The 22,728-nt window shown below is 39.6% G+C and overlaps 2 protein-coding genes and 1 pseudogene across 4 annotated transcripts; 2 read left to right on the top strand and 1 right to left on the bottom strand.

The window, feature by feature from the left end:
• Nucleotides 1-1,195: 1,195 nt before the first annotated feature.
• Nucleotides 1,196-4,839, top strand: LOC122345826 (nucleus accumbens-associated protein 2-like). Of its 3 annotated transcripts, XM_043240310.1 has the most exons (6): nucleotides 1,198-1,462; nucleotides 1,758-2,602; nucleotides 2,699-2,875; nucleotides 3,010-3,115; nucleotides 3,330-3,427; nucleotides 3,707-4,839. In XM_043240310.1, exons 2-6 carry the CDS (start codon nucleotides 1,807-1,809, stop codon nucleotides 4,240-4,242), a joined length of 1,713 nt encoding a protein of 570 aa, XP_043096245.1. In that variant the 5' UTR covers nucleotides 1,198-1,462; nucleotides 1,758-1,806; the 3' UTR covers nucleotides 4,243-4,839. The 3 variants fall into 3 exon arrangements, with proteins under 3 accessions (XP_043096244.1, XP_043096243.1, XP_043096245.1); XM_043240309.1 differs by having other exon boundaries at nucleotides 1,196-1,384; nucleotides 1,758-2,875; XM_043240308.1 differs by having other exon boundaries at nucleotides 1,196-1,462; nucleotides 1,758-2,875.
• Nucleotides 4,840-13,978: 9,139 nt separating this feature from the next.
• LOC122345839 lies at nucleotides 13,979-17,997 on the bottom strand (annotated as a pseudogene).
• A 167-nt stretch (nucleotides 17,998-18,164) lies between these two features.
• On the top strand, nucleotides 18,165-21,286 carry LOC122345836 (inactive phospholipid phosphatase 7). Its single transcript, XM_043240323.1, has 2 exons — nucleotides 18,165-18,814; nucleotides 20,753-21,286. The coding sequence occupies exons 1-2, from the start codon at nucleotides 18,343-18,345 to the stop codon at nucleotides 21,139-21,141; spliced, it is 861 nt and encodes a 286-aa protein (XP_043096258.1). The 5' UTR covers nucleotides 18,165-18,342; the 3' UTR covers nucleotides 21,142-21,286.
• Nucleotides 21,287-22,728: the final 1,442 nt, after the last annotated feature.

The following is a 22,728-nucleotide window of genomic DNA, read 5'->3' as shown; positions in this document are numbered from 1 at the left end:
GTTCAGACTGCAGTCTGTTCTCCCCAGGGACATCATACATGTGACCATACCAACGCTGTCTATTACTAGAGCTCCAGCTGTCAACTTAACAGATGTCTGCAAAGGCACTTGTGCTTCCAAATGTAAAATTACTTGCCATGTTCATCTCTTCGCACTGGAAGAGGACATTTTCCTCAATCATGGTGTGCATTTCACACTGGAAACAAAGTTTAAGGGCACTTTCTTCAAGAGACAGCTTAATGTGTCAAGTTTAGCTTTTTTCCCCATGGCTTGACACAGTTTTGCAGCTTTTAAAGAGACCAGACAGACAGCGGGAATCAAGTTTTGCAGCATTCGCAGGGCGTGTGTCTGCTACTCCTTATTGATTTATTATAATTTTTTTTTTTTTGCAGTTGATATCAGACAGAAGACTGGAACATGGCAGTTGATCTCTAATAGCGCTGACTCACGCCGTAGCCCGTCGGCGTCTCAGCATTAAAAGGCAGCGAGTCAGAGACAGAAGCATAGCGCCTTCTTCCCCACTTTGCTGAGAGACGCTGCTTTACTGCCCCACTGCTCTGTACTCAACTCTTACTTGCACACTACAGTCTTTCAACCATCCGTCTAATACGTGCCGCCTTAAAATGCCTCTCGGTTTGATGTACTGATCTGACATTCAGGGCAGCTTTGAGGCTGAGTCTCTCTCTTTTCTTTCTCTTATCGGTTGAGTATCTGTCTGATGCCGTGTTGGCACATCTGATTGGGTATGCAGACTCTGTACTGAGCATGCCAGCCTGTGACAGGGACTGCAATGCAGAGCTGCTCTCCTGGCACACACCATTTGTCTGCCCTTAATGTAAATAATCCTGAGCATGCAGCCGATCATGGCAGAGACGGCTTCTGATGGATTATGTGTCTGCACGCGTTCGGGTTGGTGCATGCGGGGTGCTCGCTCCTGTTCTTGTCTTTTCTTCGTATGTTGACGCTCAAATAAAAGTGAGCCATTGCTCCCTCTCTTTCTCTCTCTCTCTCTCTTTCTGTCTTGCCTGTCTTTTGTCTCCATCGCACATGAACACGTTTACTCTCTGCAGGGCAGTTATCCGCATCAGGCTCTCTCTCTTTCTCTGTCTCTCTCGCTCGATCTCTCTCTCTCTCTCTCTCTCTCTCTCTCTCTCTCTCTCTCTCTCTCTCTCACTCTGTGTCCTTAAATGACTTTCCTTCAGTCTCACTCCCTCCCCCTCTCTCCCTAGTCTCTGTGTCTGTGCCTATAGCCTCTCTCCCCCTTTCTGTGACATACAGTAGATGGTGCATCGATTGCACACAGACGCTTGCTTTCCCTCTCGCTGGCTCAGTCCTGTGCGGGGAGGAAGAGGACGGATTGAGACGTATCTCTCTGCTTCTCAAGGTACCTTTCCTCATGCTGAGCTGCTGTGAGGAGCCTGGCCGCATTCTCTCTCTCATCTCGGAAGATTCTGCTATAGAGGTCAGGTAGTGGCGGGGTGGAGAGGGAGGGTGGGCGGGTGGGTGGGTTTGTGGGTCACTTTTCAGCTTCTTTTGAATACTCCAGGCAAGCTTATGCTGAGTTGCCAAACATGCAGACTCTAGTAATGTTGGGGTGAAGAGAGCTGTTTACAAAGGAGTTGCTGTGCAGCATTTCTGTCGCATTTTTCTGCTGTGTCTGCACCAGATAAACATTGTGTGACTTTTGAATCTAGTCATTTTCTGTTTGTTGCCTCATCGAGCCGGTCCACCTTCATTTTGACTTTCTGCTGTCTTAGATGTCTGGTGAGAACATCCTGTCTTCTCCAGAGATCTGAAACGGGCATTATGTCTCAGCTCTTGCACATGGAGATCCCAAACCTCGGCAGCACTGTTCTGGACAGCCTGAACGAACAGCGGCTGCTGGGCCAGCACTGCGATGTGGCCATCATGGTCAACGGACAGGCCTTCAAGGCCCACCGCGCCGTTTTGGCGGCTAGCAGCCTTTACTTCCGCGACCTGTTCAGCGGAAGTGCCCAGACGCTCTTTGAGCTGCCCTCGTCCGTGGCCCCATCCTGCTTCCAGCAGATCCTGTCTTTCTGCTACACGGGCAGGATGACGGTGAGTGCCAGCGATCAGCTGATGGTCATGTACACCGCAGGCTACCTTCAGATCCAGAACATCGTAGAGCGAGGAATGGACCTCATGTTCAAGGCCAGTGCTCCATACTGCGACTCGCAGACATCTGCCACAGACGATCCCCCGAGTCCAAACAACAACAACTCCTCCCTGTTGCTAGGCGACCAGCCCACAACTGTCTGCAAGATCAAGGAAGAGAAGCTGGAGACCCCGGTGTGTGCTCAGAACGGGGAGCTAAAGCACTCCGAGGAGGACAGGGGACCTAGGGGCAGATCTTCAAGGAATGGCACTCTTTTCTACACGAGTGGTGGCGCAAACGGGGTCATACCCGTGATGCATGCTTATGAGCACTCGTCCCGAGATCACGCCAGTCCCGGTGCCTCTAGCCTCCCGACCACAGACAGCCCAACTTCACACCAAAATGAGGAGGAAGACTTTGAAGACGACTCGTATGAGAGCCTGACAAATGGGAAGATCTTCGGCGGCTCGTCCGGGATATATAGCAGTAAATGTCTTTTACCAGACTTTTCTTTTGCCCCATTGCAACCCAAAACACTACGGATTTATCTCTGTGAGTGTGATCTGTTGTGTGTCTTCCCAGTTCAAGAGAAGATGGAGGTGTCCTCCCTTCCTCTGTCCTTGGAGAACCGTTTCTGTGTGCTGTTAGGAGGAGACAGAGAGGCTCTGCCTGCCGGACTCATCAGCCAGATCGGCTACCGCTGCCACCCTGCTCTCTACACGGAGGGCGACCCTGGAGAGAGGCTGGAGCTGATTGCAGGTGAGGCCTGAATAATAGCAGCCTGTCTGAAACTCCATGTCCATTTGAATTATTTATCAGTTCAGACTGAGTCATTTGAGTCACTGATTCAGAGCTAAGGTCTCCTTGTTTCTGTGTTGTTGGTGCTGTGGAAGGATCTGGTGTCTTCATGACTCGTGGGCAGCTTATGAACTGTCACCTCTGTGCTGGGGTCAAACATAAAGTCTTGCTGAGACGTCTTCTGGCTGCTTTTTTTGACAGGTCTGAAACATTACAGATATGTAACAAGTGTAGTGTCTGTCTGAAATACCAAGAGCTCAGTTCTGCAGTAAAAATAGCCAAGCAGAGATGGAATCAATCTTCTCACATTCAAATGTTTAGTATATTGTGTTTGGTAACTATAAGGACCGCATGGTGTTTGGAAAAATATTGTGTGTGTGCCCTCCAGTGGTTGACTATGGTATTTTGACTGCAGGAACACATTGGCTGACAGCTGTGGGACTGGAATACGTTCTTCCAACTGTGATCCAAATCGCAAACCACTGGACAGTCGCATACTCAATACAGTCAAACGTGAGTGACCCTTCTCTATGCTGTTACAGTAATCAAAACTGACTCTATTTAATACATGCTGCTGTTCCTTGGTTTGCTTTTTTTAAAGTCTTCAAAATTTTCACAACTTTCCCGCCTGTAAATTTCTACTTTTCCTGATTCAACTGGTTTCACCTACCCACATTTACCGACATCCTTTTTCATTCGGAAATATGTTACATTGTAGAAGTAAAAGGTTCAATGTTGACTTGAGGCATTAATATTCCTTTTTTTCTCCCTCTTTCTCTGCTTTATCATTAGTCTACTGTCAGAACTTTGCCCCTAACTTCAAAGAAAGTGAGATGAATGTCATTGCCGCAGACATGTGCACCAATGCCCGGAGAGTTCGCAAGCGCTGGCTCCCCAAGATCAAGTCCATGCTTCCGGAGGCGATAGAGGTGTACAGGGGTACTGCGGTCCTGAGCCAGGTGGAAGGAGCTACCCAGCCAGGCGGTGGCTTTCCCTTTGAGTCAGAGTTCAAACACCTGGCAGCGTCAAATCTGACTCTTGAGCAGCATCTCTATGGAGACTGTAGAGAGACACTGAGGAATGGCTCTCACTTCAATATGGAAGAGAGGTCCCAAAAAAGTGAAGAAGCCAAGACTGAGCCAAGCCGAGTTAAAGAGCCAGACAACCCGCAGGAAGTTGAAAGGCTACCGGAGAGTCCCGAGAGAGCGGCCAGCGTGCTCGCCCTCAACCCTGCCAGCAAGAAAGGGGAAAAAGAGCGTGCAACCAGCAGCCCCAGATCACAGAGAGAGGAACAGAGCAGACAGAGACCACTAAAAGACGATCAGTGATGTCCCCCACTTCATACTATTAAAAACTGGTCTGCAGCTTCTCACACCAAAAAGGATCATTATCAGTAAAGGCAACCTCCCATGCCACTGAACATTACATTAAAGCTGCATGATCATGGGGACTGGACATACAACATTTTTTTCCAGGACAGACTGAAAAACGTCTGCATTAAATACAGTTGTGAATACAAGTTTATCTACCTCTTGAAGAATCTACAAAATGTTTGTTTCTTTTAAAATAGAGGGATCATAACAATTGCATTTTAGTTTATTACTCAGCTTAAGAAGCTCTTTGAAAGATATTTACATTTATTCCACAAGACAAAATGATTAAATTTACACACCTGACCCTTTTCAAAGGTTTATATACCCTTGGATTTTAATATTGTATATTGCCTCCTCAAGCATCAATGATTGTTTGTAGGTCTTTTGCGATAGTTGTGCATAAGTTTCTATTTTGTCCTGAGCAGTTAAGCTGTTCTTGAAAAAGCCTCCAGGTCCAGTAAGTTATTTGGTTTCCCAGCATGCTCTGCACATTTGAGTTCTTCCCTACAGTGGCTATATAATGCTGATATCCAGCTTTTCTGCTCTGGACAATTGAGGACTGGTGCAAAACTGTGATGCTTGAGGCAACTTGCAATATTAAGAATCAAGGGTATGGAAACATCCGATTAGGATTTTTGTGTAGTTTGGTTTTTCTTATGAAATTCACACAAATATCTTTTATGCTTCTTCTACTAAACTAAACAATTTCCTGATCTTATTTAAAAAAAAATACAAAATACTGGTTCCCCAAGGGGTATGCAAACATTTGAGCACAACTGTCTAAAACATTGTAAGGATCTTTAAAGAAGCCACTTAGCATACGTAAATACCGGCACATATACAAGCCCAGTACATTAAGGCAATCTGCAGTGCGTTTTTTATGAATGCATGTGATGCACAAGCTCTGGCATTTCTGACTAAATACTCTTGCCAATTACAGAAACAAATGGATCATGGACTTCTGCATGGCAAAAACAAGTGAAGGACAAAGGCTCTCCTTAATATAACTCGACTTACATGCTTCAGAAATCAACTATACTGCTTTGACTCCAGCAGGACAGTGGGGTTGCTATGTACAAAGCTGACTGTGGGACTGCTGAGTTCAGTACAGTAAGGGAAGCTGAACAGAGAACAACAGTTCTCTAGAGAGTAGCCTGGACTCTCAGTTTTCCCTCTCAAGCTTTTTAATCTTACTCTTGTTCTCAAGCTGCTGTATAGTAAATGCTTGCCTGTTTTTTGCATATCAGCTGGTCTGGACATTTGAAACGTGATTGTATGATTGTTTTTTGGAAGCGAAATAAAGGAAAGGATTATTTTGAGGGATAATTATAGGTTATGCCTATTATTGTTGGTTAAAAATGACTTTTGCTTGATTACAATGAAACTGTTTTATCGTAAAGGAAACATGAAAACGTTAGTATAGTTTTACTTACAATACCTCAGTAAGGTCTAGATGAACAGAGATAGTTACAGAATTCATTACTGTTAATATGATTATCATTTTCTTATCTATTTTCTTATTAACATTTCATTTGCCTACCTGCATGATCAAATATTTCAAACTAAATTTTGTTCAAGTCATACAGACAGATTTTCTTTCTTAAATGCATAGATGAATCTCTGCATCTGTTCTCCAAACAGGCAGTTCTGTCTCCTTTACCCTGAAAAAGAACAACACAGTCAATGATATTTGAAAAATGAACAATGTTCTTTGAATTATTAAACAATTCTTTTTAAAACTGATTCAGCAGCTGTCCAGAAAATAACCTGCGTTTTGGCGAAGTAAACTGCATATTGTGGCACGTGTGTTCATTTTGTGATGGTCTTTAGATAGCACATCCTGATCCTTTTCCAGACGTCTCCAGATGTTGCAGAAATCTCGAACGGCACAACATTTCTCACAATTTTTCAGTTGCTCATTTTCCAGCCGGAAGAGATTCCAAATAAAACGTCTGGTTCAACAGAACGAAACAATTTAGGGAGTGAATACATCAAATAGTAAATATTCTGATAAATAGTCAAATAACCTCTAAAAATATATTTCCTATATCGAAAACAATTTCCACTTAGGAATGAAAGTAAATGAGAGTCTTTGAAACAAAGACTGAAATAGTATTTTCTTGTTAAATGTATATATATTTTTTTACAACTTCAAAAACTCTTTCTTACAGTTTATAAAATGGTTTGTTAAGGTACAATATAATCCTGAATATTTGTCATATGACTCAGTAGCTACTTTAAAATCAAATTATAGCAAAATGTAATTTGCACTGATCATCCCGGATTACAAGTTTACATACTTGCTGTCTTGCTGCTGAAAGCATGTGACTGAAATCTAACCTGAGGACTTCCAGTGGTGCCAGCAGGGCACTTGCTGTGGCAGCTGCAGCTGAATCCTTCATCTGAGCCAGGAGGATATTTATAGCCCAGGAGACCCGCAACAGCACATCCGCCAGCATGGCTGCATAGTAATACCACTGAAAGAGCACATCTCTCATTATTAAAGACTGTTCTAGAGCTGTTGCAGGTCACTTTAACCCCTAGTGAATTATTTAATGCCAACTTTTTGGCCTGAAATTTAAAAGCTTGCACCGTCACCAAATAGACTAAATCCCAAACAACAAGCTGTGATTTGTCACAAATAATACCTATATGCTGGATCTGAAATGTTGACAGCGCAGAAAGTAGTACAATGGTATCTCTACTACCAAAAAATGTCTGGCCCAGTTCACATCACCTGCTACATGAATAAGTTTTAACTTTTGAGAATGAATAATCAGTACCATGCGGGTCACATAGACATTCATGGGTACAGCACAATATCTATAAAATATAAATCATAACTCTATAAACCTTTATTTTTTCATTTAATGCATTTTAAATGATATCCGATAGATTAAATGATAGTCAATAAACAGTGATGCCAGATCTGTATAACAAAACCAGCCCATTGGCCAATCAAATCTAACCTAAATAGCAAAACTTCAAATATGTGTTTCTATGCCCCTGATATATTTTAGCTTTGTGTGAAGATAAGACCAAAACGTTGGAGCGAACCATTCCTTTAATATCCCAAATGCTCTATATCATGTTAACAGTTTCAGATTAAAAAAACTATTAAACCTAATAAGAACTATAAAGGTTTTTCAGTTGTTACAATTGTGTTACAGTATTACAGTTGTATATTAACTTTTACCTGTTGGGAGAACACCAACTCGTCTTTTAGCAGACCATTTCCCTGAAGTAATCCCCAGTCCATCCTTAAATCCCAGCTCACTGTAACTATAACACCTGTACAGGTAGCCACGGCCCATATATACAGGTATATCCTCTCTTCCACAAGCAGAGCAGATCTCTCTATCAAACACACACACACACACACACTCACACGTTAAACTGAACATTATCTATTATACACTTCAAGGCCCTTGCATTAACCGTTAAACCTCTGTAGATACTCTTAGATTAGTTTTTGGTTAAAATGTAAGAACATATTCTCATATGCTAAAGGTGCTCTCGGTCACTTGTTTGTCTTCAAACCAATACAATCAGTTTAGATCAGTGCTGGACGTGTAAAGCTTTCTCTGTAAATTAAAATGTTGTGCTCTAACGGTACCTCTGGCCACGTTGTAGAGGCTGGCGAATGTGACCATAAGAAACACAGTGAAGTATTTTCCTGCATTCAGGAGATGTAGCGTGTGCCCAGTGTCCCAGAAGCACCTCAGGCATTGTGCAAATCTCAACCATGGTGGAAAGCACTGGATCAGACAGGTTACAGACATACTATAATGTCCACGGTCCAGACTCACTGTAACAAACAGAAGAAAATCAAGAGAAAACAAGACAGGAGTATAAAGAGGTTTCTTGAAACATATAGTTCTACAAACTTTGACAAGTAATTCTGTCCTAAAACTTAATTTTACTTTGATCTGTGACCCAATTTAAGCATATAATATGATCTAATAATACCGGAGGCACAAATGCAGTAGCAATTAGATGGTTACCTGCGGATAGAGACCTGTCAGACCACATGTCTCTCCAGTTGATCTGATACGTATAGAAGCACAGCAGATCCCTCAAGCCAAGTAACAGAGGGCTGAGGCTGTTGAATTGATCAGCTAGCCAGCATTCTGCAAAGCCCACAGGCTGAAAAGGGGCTGCCAAGACCTTACTCTGTAATATAGACATTTTAAAGCATAAATGAGGACGCCGCATATGATGATGCATTCTCTTGAGAGGACCGCTGGTAAAATGTGTACTATTGGTAAAACTTTGTATACAGCAGAGATAGCAAGGCTCTAGGTGAAAATACATATGCCCTGGTTATTAATAAAGACTTCAACATGAACATTGACGTGTCTGCCAAGGTTGGATTGTTGTACCAACAACATTCTGAAATGTAAGTTATATGTACAAGTATAGTGTATACTGTATATATATATTAAATATATATAAATATAATTTAAGACATTTAATTTAATACAAATTAAACACAGCTGTCGCTAATGTTAGTAATCACAGCCTTGTTCATCTTCAGACCAGCAGCATGCTCGCAAGTCTGATATTGTTTTTACGTATGATATTAATATACAACGTATGAAATTAAGATATTCACATTTTTAGGAAACTTACATTCTAGAAGCAATATTGAAGGTATTTTTTTGCTCTGCCAACAAAAAGTGTCCAAATGAAACTAAAAGAGAATAAATCATAGGATGTTCATGAATAAGTCAGTGTTTTTGAATGAATCAATTGAATTAATGATTCAATGAGAATAAGTACATCTCATCAGTCACCACGTTCAGAAACTCGTGTATTCTGAGATGAGAACGTGTATTTCATAAAATACTTGCAGCTGCTTTTTATTACATAATTACCACAGAAGAGGCACAATTAAATGTGCCGTCTTGTCTGTTAAATAGGGTCACCTGAACAGACAATTTTTTTTAACTGCGAAGTACTGTTAATATGCGTACATAAATTTTTTTCCTTGCAATTTTATGACTATTTACTGTATATAAATCAGGCCAATCAGTAATTAAGAGTTGTATGCGCACATGCTGCCTTCATACCCAACAAGAAACAACTGGGCCAAATACAAGAAAAATGTCATGCAAGCAGACAAATGTTCATCTTTCAACTTTATTTACATATTAGTAAATGTGCATATTACTATTTTTAAAATCATATTAGAACCTAAAGTGTATATATCAGTAGCTTTTGAGAGGGTACTGCCCTAGTGATAGTTTGGGGACCTTTTTGTACTGGGCGTATTAATGTAACCCGCAGAGAGGGTCTTGGATAATTCGGTGAATTCTAGTAAAACACAGACTAAAATAATAAAAACAACAACGACCAAAGAAGCCAGGTCCTATCTTTGTCATGTTTTACCATTGTGACAACGAGCCAGCGACGAGCCTGGGTGTGAAATATGGCGAAAGGGTTTAGTAGCAGAAATAGCAGGAAGCTGTGAAAAAGTAGTGGGTGTAGCTGCTGTGGGACTGGCAACACAGTAGGATGAAGACTAGCCAGTAAACTGGTGCACCAGCACACAGTCAGACCCCCGGCCATCTGCGGTACACAGGCAAACATATGAGACCTCAGCACTGCAATCATAATATTACTAATATGTGATTTCACTATAACTCGCCTCGAAAATATGGTGGTATGAGAGGTGATCTCTGGGATCCAGTCCAAAGATGAGCGCGTGATTTATTGCTGATATATTAAAGCAGTACAGGTTCAGTCCGATCAGGAACAGAAATTCAATCAGCAAGAAACTTCCCTTGTAAAGCTGCAGCTGAGGCTTCAGGAGCTCCAGGTCTGTTTCATTTAACACTTTCAAGACAATTGGATACGTTACCTACTTAGAACATAACAACCAACAAATAAATACGGAGGGATATGGCTTGAAGTATACCATTTTATCATAATTATATTTCTTCATGCATAAGGTTAGCAGAGATCTAATAGAATTACAGATATTTAATATCATTGTTGTAGTTTGTTTACAATCGTCTAGGGGAAATGGGAAAATGAAAGACTTTACTAACCTCTGAAAGCTATAGCGGTAAGTAAAGCCATGATGAGGCCATAAGCAAAGCCAATGCGAAACATTATCCACACGCCGACTTTCTTTGCACGGAAGAAAAAAGATTTGAACGTAAGAGCCTTTCAATAATGCAAAAGTTATGTCTTGAATGAATTTATCCTTCTACTAAATTCTGACTAAATTGGCTTCACTAGTCAAAAAGGACTTTAACTTCATTGTGGAGTATATATATTATTCCATACCCCTGTATATGAATTATTATAATATTAGGCTTAAATTTTTTAAAGTATGGGAAAGCACTATAAGGGCAAATGGTTAATATCAGGACAGGTTTCTGAAACTTTAAATAACAATGATATAAATAAAATTGACATTTAACAAAAAATAAAAATTTAAAAATTTAAATAAAAAATAATAATTGAAGCAATAATACACTATTTAAAGTAATTTATTATTTCGATTTAAATGGCTTTTCAGGAAAAATAAAAGTGTGTTGGGGCAGATTTACTAACAACTTGCGCCAACTCACAAAAACTGGCATTAAAAAAACATACTGTAAAGACACACAGTGACAAATCAGCGATGAAAAGGCATGGATAGAGTTTTGTGGGTGTGAATTAGTTTCCTTTTCAGGTGCAACATTTACGGGAGGAGAGCATTTAAATGAATGATGCAAGGTGATTTATAGGTTTTCCAGGAGTGGGTTTACTGGCATTTACTGCCATTGTTTAACATCTTAACTGTGTTGTTGAGAATGTTACCCACACCTGATTATCATGGGCTCTGCTTGTTACGGTCGTGGGGGTCACTCGGACAGAAGCGGCCAGGCCAGACCCCTCCGGCTCGCTCATGGCACAGACACCGCTTCTTTGATTTGCACATTGTCTGTAGACCACCCTCAGAATTTTCCACTCCCATGGGTGCTTTTATGGCATTGCAGTCTCATGCTAATTTGCCTTGTTTGTTAAATCTGGCCCTCAGTCTGTTTGTAAACATGATTTAGTATACTTGAGAGAGAGCCATATTTTTATTTCACAAGTGAGGCTTTTTGCTCTTACCAGTGTTTTGTCCATTGGTGGGACCTCAAGCCTTTTCATGGCTCTCAGCTTGTCACCCCCGTCCAGCTGAATCATGAATGTCTGTAGAATCACATTCAGTGTTTTATCAAGGCGCTGGATGAATAAAGTGAGCTATAGGTACGGTTGCAGGGCTACGTTCTCACCTTCAGTTTAGACATGAGATGTTCACATTCGCCTCTGTCCGTGTTGAGTAGAGATGCATCGAGCTTCTCGTTTCTCCATTTTAGGCCATGTTCACAACCAAACTTCGAATCGTACATTGCAGTGATCCTGCAGAAACACTTGTAGTTGAATTCCTAGATGAAAAAAAAAAGTTCCAGCATAATCAGGCATATTGAAAATTATAAATTTGTCATCAAAGTTTTTCAGGAATACCTGGTATGTTTGCAGAAAGGCCAAACTCAGGTATAGTTCACCAACTGCCATTTTGATTTGTTTCAGATTGGTTCTTCTTCTTTTGGTAGGTGGTAAAACACCGATGACACAGTTATCCCCTTGAACTCTGGATCCAGAAACTTCCTGGGCTACAATCCCAAATGTTGCCAATTTGTTGTGAGCTTCTAATAACTTCTCTATTAAATATAAAAGGTAATAGTATGTATCCACGTGTATTGTAAATGATCTGCACACGGTTCTTTAGTGTTGTCTACCTGAAAAGAAGAGGTTCACCTTGTTCAGCTCTTCTTCGCAGCTTTTGAAGAACTCTTTTGTCACAGACCTTTGACTCTTTCCTATAAAGTGTTTTATTATTACTGATGGATGAATGAAAATTGAGTTAAAACGTTATTCACTTACTCCTGCACACATCTTAATCCTTTGCCTTATTAAGCATTCAGCTTTGCAAAATTATTAATGATTCATTTGACCTGCTTCACCTTTGATATTGTGAGGATACCTGCCATAGAAAGTCGAAATCTATCATGCCTTTAATTTCAAAGGAATAATTTATGACATTATACTGCCGTATATGACAGTCATAAATATGTCTTGCCAGCATTTATTTTTAACTCATTTTTAACTTAACAGTGTAAAAATCTTGCAAATATGCAAATGGATATCATACATTATTTAAATAGTGGAACGCTCTCAGTTCAGCAGTGAAAATGACCCAACGTGTTTATGCTCTTACCATAACAAATGAGGTTAAGCCTATCTTCCTTGTTCAACAGAGATTTCAGGGCCTGAAATATAACACATTACTCTACTTTATTTTTGGTTAATTAATCACATTAAGTTTTGAATACAACTATTAGAGTCTATAAAAGCCTGAAAGTTTAAAAAAACATTAGGAATGTATCCAGGAACAAAAACCCAAACTCACCTCATAGCTCATATACTGCTTTTTCCATTCGGGAATCATTTGTAAAGCTGGGTGGTCAGAAAATGTCATTTAGACTACCTGCTCACCAGTACTGTGATCTTCAGTGTTTTCTTCAGGTGTGCTTGTGTGAGTGTGTGTGTGTGTGTGTGGGTCTCATAACAATAGAAAGTATGAGACGTGGAGGAGGGGGCAGTCACAGTGCAAAAGCACAAAGAATCACTAAACTCATGTATAATTCAGTGGGTCATCTAAGCATTTAAACACACTTCTCATGCAGTTCTGTATCATAAGCTTTCTTATCTCTCTTTAGCAGTTAAAACATTTAACAAACATATTATCGCCTTAGAATTATACGGTTTATTAGCATTCTGAGCAGTTTTTATTGATATTTAGGTTTTTCTAAAAAATCATGTAAAAGATAATAAGAATATATATATATATATATATATATATATATATATATATATATATATATATATATATATATATATATATATATACATTGATTGCTGTAGATATTTAATGCAATGCAAAAAAATCTGCAAAAATACTAATCCAAACAGACGTTTGGAAAACACTGGAGTCCAAAAAAAAGAAAAAAGATATACTTAGAAATAAACATTTTAGAATTTAATAAATCATTGTAATTAATTGTAAATAAAAATTGTTAGAAAAAGTACTATTAATTTTAAAAGCAGCAAGTTCATTTTGATATTTACATAAATATGAAAACTTGATTAATTTGGCATACGGTATATATACACTTTTGTTGTTGCTGTAAAAAGTTATCTGTACATATTTATGCCTATGTCTTGGGGGAAGATGAAGTCAAATTAAAAATCACCCTACCCATTTTAAATTAAACACATTTATTCATATTTATAGTAATATTACTAAACAACGTAACAAATAAAGATGCCCACAGAGTCTCTGCAGATACAAGACTTTTGAGATTTAAATGAATTCATAAGAGTACAAAATAGGACAACTTGGAGTATTTTAGAATCAGGTCATATGGTCCCTGTTGAGAGGATGCTCTCAAACAAAGAACAACGTTTGTGTGATTCTAATACAATTATTGGTCATAAGTTATCAAATAAATCAGGGCTATGAAGTTCAAATGCCGTTTCAAAGCAAATTTGACTTTTTAGGTCTTATTTAAAATGACAAAGTCAGTAAAGCAGTCTGATTTTCAGTAAAGCTTCAAGTGATAACAAACAAAACTCAAAAAACACAGTATTTATTGTTACACGCTGATTTTATTGTAGTTTCCACGTTGTCTTCTTAGTTCTCCGAGTTTAAAAATGAGACGAAGTACCTGAAACTCAGCTTGTGCACCTGAAAAGTTGCCTCTTAAAATATGAGAAGACAACTAAATTATTCACAGTTCTAGTTCACAGAACATCGTGCAAGAAGCCACGGACACAATGTGCTTCCTGTAATTGCACAAAATAAAAGGCAACATTTCTTTGTAAAACATTGGCCACGCCAGACTAAAAATAAATACCTCCATTATACATTTAATTATCGACTCATACTGTGTGAACAAACTAATTCAGTTTGTTTATATGTTTCATAAGGCCACAAATTTCCGTCCACAGCCAAGTATGCAAAGGCCACACACAGTTTTTGTCTTGCAAATTACAAATAATAAAAATATTTAAAAACAAAACAGTACACAAAAGGATAAATGTGTGCCCCTTAAAGGGACAGTCCACCCAAAAAAGGAAATTTTGTAATCAGTTGTTTGTACACGTTGTTACAAACCTGTATGCATTGTCTTTCTTCTGTGGAATGCAAAAGAATTTTGTATGCACAGAAGAAAAGTCGTACAGGTTTAAATAGTTGAGGAAATGATGAGAGAATCTTAATTTTTAAGTGGACTGTCCTTTCAAACAGCCTATCAACCATCAATAAATACACAAATAGTACATTTGTTCGTTTAAAACCATCCTTTAAAACCATAGTTAGCCTGTTGACTATTATTCTCACACACTCCATGCCATTCTTCATTTAACTGAAATACCCTTCATTAGCTCAATATTTTGGGGGTATGACCACAATGGGGTCCCCATTTATAGGCCGCCACATTAAAACCTGGGCATCGTTGGCATTAGGCTTAAGCAAGGCGTTTGTTGGGATGGGTTCATTTCTAACTAGGACTTGAGGCTGTTCCTGGATCAGAGGCTCCACAACTGTGGCTCTCTGACCCAGAGGCTTCATTGGATCCACTTTAATGCAGAGCTGCATCCTCCAGCGGATGCTTCGGAGTAGCACCATCTCAGCTGTGGTTTCATTCATGGCCACTAGCCACGTGGTGAAGCGCTGGTCCCTCTGGATGGAGCTCAGGAGAGGGGACTGCTGGTGGTGCCCACTGGGACACTCCACGTCACACTTGGGCAGAAGTTGTCATTCATGCTGACGGTGAGTTTGGTGCTCTTCTTAGTGGGACCCACTATTGTGTACATCTCAGTGGTGCAGCCGTACCAGGGATAATTCACACCATCTGAATCACTAATGGCCTGGATCCGCCCACATTTTAGCTCTGGAAGCTCCCAGCTGGATCTAAAGAGGCAAGATGAAACGTCTTTCTCAGATGTTGTTCTTATAAAGAAGTGAGTTAATGCATTCTTGCAAATATTTACTTGGCAGTAAACGGGTGCCATCAGAATCCAAAAGAGATGTCCAAAGAGCTGATAAACACTTAACAGCAATTCACAAGTTTTTAATTCAGATGGTTCTGTTAGGACTGTGCTGAATCATTAAATTAACTCATTATTTTAGTTTTCTTTCTGTACAAAACATATTCTCATCATTTCATAATGTTGCGGTTAAACCACTAACGGCAGATTCAGATGACAACTTTCAAACTTATTGTTTGGCAGTCAATGAGACAGTCACAAAGTTTATATTTAAAAAAATTCTGGAATTGCATTTAAATAAAGCATTTACGAGTTTGGAATGACATGGGGGTAAGTGATTAATGACCAAAAAAATTACTTTGGGGTGGAGTAACCCTTTAATTCAAATCAAGGAAGTTATAAGGACTACATAAGATCTTAATTAACAATCCCGTTATTTCTTAGAAAAAAGCCTCCGCTAGTTTTCTCAGGGCTGGCACTGGTAAAGGACGAGCCTTTTGTTCTGTTAGGGGTGTGTTCAGCTCTGCTGCTTTTGAGGAAACAATCTCAGGAAATTGCACCATAAACATCACTAACATCCTGAAAATCGTTTTTTTAACATATTTCCTCGGCAGCATCATGCCACCTAAACTACGTTCAGTTCATTTTTACAATATTTCAATGGTATTGCACTGCCCCGAAAACCAAATCATATTAGTTTCAGACATGCGGAACTGTGTTGTTGTTTTATTTCTGCTTAAAATGCTTTACAGTACGCATCACAAATGCTTGTAATCATCATTTCTTTTAGGCTAAATAAATGTACAACTTTAAATAGGTGCACATTTATTGTCGTTTTTGTTTTCATTTTTAAAGTGTACCTTTTCACATAATATATTTTACCATTGAATATTGTTGGGTGCAAATCTTTAAAGACTTTAAAGACCCATAATGTGGACCCATAATAAAGCTTTCTGTGATTCTTGTGAAGAACATTATAATAAAGTAAAGAGCACTTTTCACTATGTTTTCGGGTCCCATCAAATTTCCACATTTTATATTTTTAAAAGAGCCCAAAGCAATAAAGCATTCATCAGTATACTGTCATACACTGGACGCACTTACACTCCTTCGCTTCCATATATATTGAAGAAATCCATCTGATTGCAAGCTTGAATCCAGCCAACGGTCCAGATCTCTTTGCAGAGCATGGGTGGCACCTGCACCTGAGCCGATGCCCTGAAGTAAGGCGTGCGGTATCGCAGAACCACATTAGAGGACTCATCGATGACAGTCGGGCTGGGATCAATGGAGGCTTGCAGTTCCAGGACCGTGATGTTCTCATGAAAACTGGGCTTGAGTTTCACACTCTGTACACATCCCATGGCGGAGCCTCTTCAGACTGGCAGCACAAACACCCATCAGTATCCAGATGAAGCAGCAACATTCATGATGACAGAAAAGGGCCCGAGTCTGTGGTCAGGGTGCTATGACATGATCCCTGGCATGTCAGCATAATGAATCATTTCACGTCTTGTAATCTCTTAATACAGCATTAAAGAACCCCAGGTCTTTCCCTTCCTTCAGTCAAGCCAAAATAACAATATAAACCTTACATATTCAATCTCACGGCTGTTATGATAAACTTCAATTAAAGTGAATAAATAGCTATATCGTGTTGGTTGGTTAAAATATATGTCAGCTCATACGTGCCTTTGATTTTAAACCAGTAATATCTATGTAGCACCTGACAGGTACCGTCCAATAGTGCGGCATTACGACCTAGCTCTGTTACCTAGCTCCAGTCCTTCAGGATGACAGGAAGAACAAGCAACATTACTTCAAGTTTAAATCCACAGTCCCGTTACAGGTCCAACTCCACGCTGCGTCTTCTGGCATAACTTGAGACCAACATTTTTAATGTCAAATCAAATGTCGGTGCTCTTAATTTCCGCGTCATATCTGAGAGATTTACAGAGCGTGACCAGTCGGGTTACTTTGTGTCGCCCTTGTCCTATTATAGGCTAGTCAGGTTCCTCTGGTGTAATACAATACTTCAGCTGTTGGCTTTTTTTATCCAAGCGGCTTAGAATTAGACTTCCCTTCTTGGCGACGTTTTGCATCCTGGGTAGTGTAGTTTTGAGTCGGAGGCGTTCAACAGTCATCTTTGTTTAAAAAATAAAAAATAAAAATTTGCAAATGAAACAGAACCACTTTATGAGAAGCATAACAGACTGCGGTGCATGACTGTTATTTATAAAGCTTATCAAGTACACTGTATAGATATTGTACTCAGGGGAACTATTAAAACCAGTAGCTTTGCTAATAAGCTTTCATGTTTACAATTTTCTCTCCTCTCCTCTCTGATTACAATCAAGAAAGCAAAATTAACGGCATATAAATGGGGTGTTGTGGAATATTCCATATAGAGTTATGGAATATTTGTTTATTTGTTTTTAACGTTATCAGAAAGGACCTTTTTGGACAGTTTTTAGATGCTGATAATAGTTACAGTTGCGCCAGTAGGCTAGTACTAATTTAAAGCTAAATATACATTAGGCTATAAGGTTTCACATTTTAAAATCAATAAACAAATAGGCCTGCATTTTACTTAGTCACTGTTGTTATTTTTTTTTTTTTAAAGCGAATTATCTTATACAGTGCAACGCAATGCAATGCAATGCAAAAAAAAAAATCATTTCGTCTATTTATGTGTTTATTTTTTTTTTTTAAGCAAGCACAAGGTGATTATCTTAACTGAGTGCCATTTGTTTATCTAGATTGTCGGCAGCATGTGGATGCGTCTCATGTATCCTGGCGGCTGGAATGTCTATTTTTAGTATAACTGGAATAGAAGTCGCAACACTTAGAACAGAGCAAGGCATGATCTGGGAATGGACATGGTAGACCGTTCACTGTCTCTCAGTGTGAAGAACAGGATAGTAAAACGCGTTTAGGCTGGAAGGTCCGCAGAAAATCAAAATGCCTGCGAACCAGACTCGAACCAGAGCAAGGGAGCGAAGCAATGTGCTGAACAGACCCGAGTTCATGTCTCTGAATCAGCCCTTGAAGAGCGGTAGCGCAGAAGCTCGCGGCGCGGCGCGGAGGCCGTCGCAGAGACACCAGCAAAGTCAAAACCAGCAGGGCGCCAACGCGCAGCACGAGCCCGCCGAGAACAATAAGGAAAAGAAGGAATTACCAGAAGAAGACTGCATGCAGCTGAACCCCTCGTTCAAAGGCATCGCTATGAACTCTCTTCTGGCCATTGATATCTGCATGTCTAAACGGCTCGGCGTGTGCGCGCACAGCACGTCGTCGTGGGGAAGCGTGCGCTCTATGGTCAAGCTCCTCGCGCTCACTGGCCATGGCATCCCGTGGATCTTCGGCACGATTTTGTGTCTCACGAGAAGCAACACGTTGGCCGGTCAAGAGGTTTTGGTCAATTTGCTGCTAGGTGAGTTTTAGCGCATTCCCGATACGGAACGGGACGCTGGCTCTCTGGAGGACGTCCGAGTGTTATTCTGAAAATGTGTGTGGCTGTATAAACATCACTATTTTGGTCACGCATGAAACGTACACCAGCATGGACCGAGTGTGTGAGAGAAACCCATATTCTCGTTGCGACTTTAGCGTCGTTTTAAGGACAATTTAAATGAACAGATTAGGGATATAATCGCAGCGCTGTGTGCGGTGTTGACTTTATTAGCGTTTGCGCGACTCTATCTGAAAGGAGGACGTGTATTTAAATGCAATGTACTTTTTTGCCCACTGTTTAGATGAATTACTTGATCAAAACGACTTTCAAATCAGTCACGAGAATGAGAACGATTGGAGCAGTGATCGGGAAAAGCACAGATCCTTTTGATGAATTTGAAATCGCAGGGCTTTTTGCAGCTGAGGAGGATGCTGTTGGGTTTGTAGGTCAGTGGATGAGGGAATACAAGGATATGTGTTCTGACCGACAGACGCATGTGACTACTTCATTACACTCCAGCATAATGAGAAGCTACTCTACAATTTATTATTTTCACTACTTCTTTAATTTCACTTTCTTTAACGGAACCGAACTGAAGCTGAAACACACAAGTTAATCTTCTCCCATCATTTGCTCCCAGATGAACATTTGCTCTCAGAACACATGCGAAGTAAGGTATTTAAGCGTGGTATAGGTCCATGCTGTGAAAGTGGATTTCGAAGCTCCACAGAATTGTAATGTAAAAGTGTTCCAGTGGTTTAATCCATTTCTCTGAAGTCGGTTTCGTGTCGTGCATCTTTATCTCTTTGGTGATCACGGTTTGTAAGCTTAATTACACTTACTAGTGCGGTCATGTGGTTCGCGCGCGTGTCAGATATAAACCCTGCCAGAGATGTTCCTTTTATTACGGGACGATACCGACCTCTTGAGCTTTACCATGGGAAAAAGCTTGTATTATGGTAAACTTGGATTAGGGGTGCTTTGATAACCAGTCACATTAGCATGGATGTCAGGACGCATTCAGTGAATGAGAAAACCGTAGAAATCAATGCACCACTGAATCCTGTTTGTCACAAAAATTGTCACTTCTTTTTTTTTGTAAAGCCTAAAAATGGATTAATCAATGTTTAAACAAACGTTTAATGGCAAATATTTCAGAAATAAGCTCTTTCCTCTAACAAGAACTATTTCTGTCCTTCGTTGAGATGCGCAAAAAGGGGATTTTGCCTCCTTCGCGGTACACCTCAGTGTTAAGGTGTTTTCTCGTTTGTCAGCAAATTTTTATCAGCAAAACGTAGTCATTTCTGCAGGAATCCATGTGATCAGGAACTGCAAGTGAGAGGGCAAAAGATTTCCTCATGCAGGTTTTTCACAGTTTTTTCATGAATTTTTCTACATTGATCAACAGAAAGTGACTTTCTGTGAGCTATTCATTGCATAGATTATTTTTGCCTGCCAAGTTTTTCAGAAAAATTAATTGTCACCACGACGTTTTCCCAACATTGCATGTACGTCTGATTCTCTTGTCACAAACAGCTCAAGTCATTTAGTTCATTCTTACTTGATGTTTCCAGATTAGTACACATTAGTGTTTCGGTAAAGTTACTTTTTAAAGTAATGCATTACAATATTGCGTTACTCTCTAAAAAAGTAACAAATTAAGTTACTAACTTATTATGGAAAGTAATGGGTTACTTTATGTTACTTTTTAAATCTTTGCAGGGAATGCTTGTTTGTTTAAAAAAAGTGAAAGAAAGTTCTTTTTTTGGCAAAAGTAAAAGCCCTTTCCCAACACAGGTGAAATGAATAAACCTCAGACTTAAGGAAAAGTAAATTCTATACAGCAGATTGCCATAAACATCCTTGCGAGTTTTCTATTGCTTTAATAACGTAAATGTAAATGTGACTGCTTTACAGCTCTCTTACTGGACGTGATGACTGTAGCAGGCATGCAGAAGTTGGTGAAGCGCAAAGGGCCATGGGAAATAGCGCCCAGTTTCCTCGACTACCTGGCCATGGACATCTATTCTTTCCCGGCAGCCCACGCAAGCCGAGCAGTCATGGTATCTAAATTCCTGTTGGCACACTTGGTGCTTGCAGTTCCCCTGCGTATTTTGCTAGTGTTATGGGCAGTCCTAGTCGGCATGTCCCGTGTGTTGCTGGGTCGCCACCATCTGACAGACGTCGGATGCGGCTTTGCCTTAGGATTCCTTCATTACAGTTTAGTGGAGATGGTGTGGCTGTCTTCCAACACTTGCCAGACTCTAATATCAATAGGAACATTCAACTGGAGCCCCCTCTACTGATCAGTACCTTTTGAAGGATTTCAAAAGTCGCCATACGTTTTTTTGTTTTATTTTTTTTTTTCAGTTCAAGTTAAGTGCCCTATGTCTATTTTAAAAAGCGTGTGCAAATTTTTATTTTTTTTTTTTTTAATTAACAAGCAGCACATATCCATAAGCTTGATCCGACTATTTCTTGTTCCATTTCTGCCAAAGCAATATAAGGTTTGGAGAAATGCTCTGGAAAAGCATCAGGTGCAAAGTTTTTCCTTTCACTTAAAAAAAAAAAAAGGATGTTGATGCAAGTATTTTTTATTGCCGCATCGATGAAGGCCAAACCAGTATGTGCGATTTGTATCAGTCGGCTGATGGATTTTATTGATCACAGGAAGTGAGCGAAACATTTGCTCAGGGACTATATCAAGCAGCATAATGAGTCATTTCAGATTTCTATTTTCTTGGAATTGTATATAATTTTCAAAAAAGGTTTGAAGTTGTAAGTGAAACCACCGCAGATAATTTGGGATTTTTTCTGGACTGCTTTCTGTGTCTGGAGTTTAAATACAACTGTACTGACATTTCATGATACTATGAATGCATCACATTTATATAAATATAAAAACTTAAGCTTTCAAACTGAACATTTCAAGCACATTTTTCACTATTAAAAAAAACTGCAATGTTGTTTCTATGAAATTGTATGTTGTTTAATTCCGATCGCTGCCAGCCCCAGATGTGCCATTTTGTAAGATTTCCACAGCAGTGTTATGTGCGGTATGGGTCTTCTGGAAATAAATGAATCCTTCAATGAATTTTATACACGATTACTGTAAACCAAAAACGTCTTATAGTGTTGTACAGATTGAGGAAAAAGATATCCTACATCAAACACATTCTGCATCTTTTATTAAGAGATTTTTTTATTTTGTGTCAACTTAAAACATACTGTTGTGAATATATGTATGCAATGTGTGTGTGTGTGTGTGTGTGTGTGCATGTTTGGATTATTCATGCCTAAAAATGCAGAGATAAATACTTACAATGGATGCAACATGAATAAAATACATTTTATGGAACGTGATTACAACTTTGTACATTAATATTAATTTCAAGAAATCTCAAAAGCTTTTACAGATGGAAAATGAGAGACAGAGAGAGATGCATGAAATCATTATTTTATTGAAAGTTGTGGTAAATCTGCTTACATAAATGTGCAACAGCAGAGATCAAGCTTTTATTGAGATGGTTGCTTAATATCTCAGCAGCTGTCGAAGTCAGTCTCCGCACCCGCTTTTGCTTATAGCAGTGATCTGCCAGTTCCTGACCCTGACTCAGCAGTCTATAAATACCAGCAGGGGTCAGTCTCCGAGTCCATGTTCACGCTACGACTATTAGAACCCTAGCAATGCTCTTGTGACCTACATACATAGGCACCTAAAGACTGCTCTTTTGAAACATAGTTGATTTTTGTTTAATAAGCTTCATACACTTGACAAACCGCATGAAGTTTATAGAGTTTCTCTGAGCAAAATTCCATTGCAGATTGAGCAAGATTCCTAAAGGTATTAAAAGTCAATTCGGGTCAAACAATACTATTGTTCTTTAAGAACA

Source organism: Puntigrus tetrazona, chromosome 5, assembly GCF_018831695.1.
Source record: "Puntigrus tetrazona isolate hp1 chromosome 5, ASM1883169v1, whole genome shotgun sequence".
NCBI classification, from domain to species: domain Eukaryota; kingdom Metazoa; phylum Chordata; class Actinopteri; order Cypriniformes; family Cyprinidae; genus Puntigrus; species Puntigrus tetrazona.
The sequence above is the reverse complement of the archived record's forward strand: the minus strand, read 5'-3'. Positions and strand labels throughout refer to the sequence as shown.

Bases quoted from the DNA above. Each gene is read 5' to 3' on its own strand.
- LOC122345826 (XM_043240309.1), top strand. From the start codon at position 1,807: ATGTCTCAGCTCTTGCACATGGAGATCCCAAACCTCGGCAGCACTGTT. The intron at 2,876-3,009 runs GTGAGGCCTGAA...GTGCTGTGGAAG, and splicing joins GAGGCTGGAGCTGATTGCAG to GATCTGGTGTCTTCATGACT. The intron at 3,428-3,706 runs GTGAGTGACCCT...CTTTATCATTAG, and splicing joins CATACTCAATACAGTCAAAC to TCTACTGTCAGAACTTTGCC.
- LOC122345836 (XM_043240323.1), top strand. From the start codon at position 18,343: ATGCCTGCGAACCAGACTCGAACCAGAGCAAGGGAGCGAAGCAATGTG. The intron at 18,815-20,752 runs GTGAGTTTTAGC...ACTGCTTTACAG, and splicing joins TTTGGTCAATTTGCTGCTAG to CTCTCTTACTGGACGTGATG.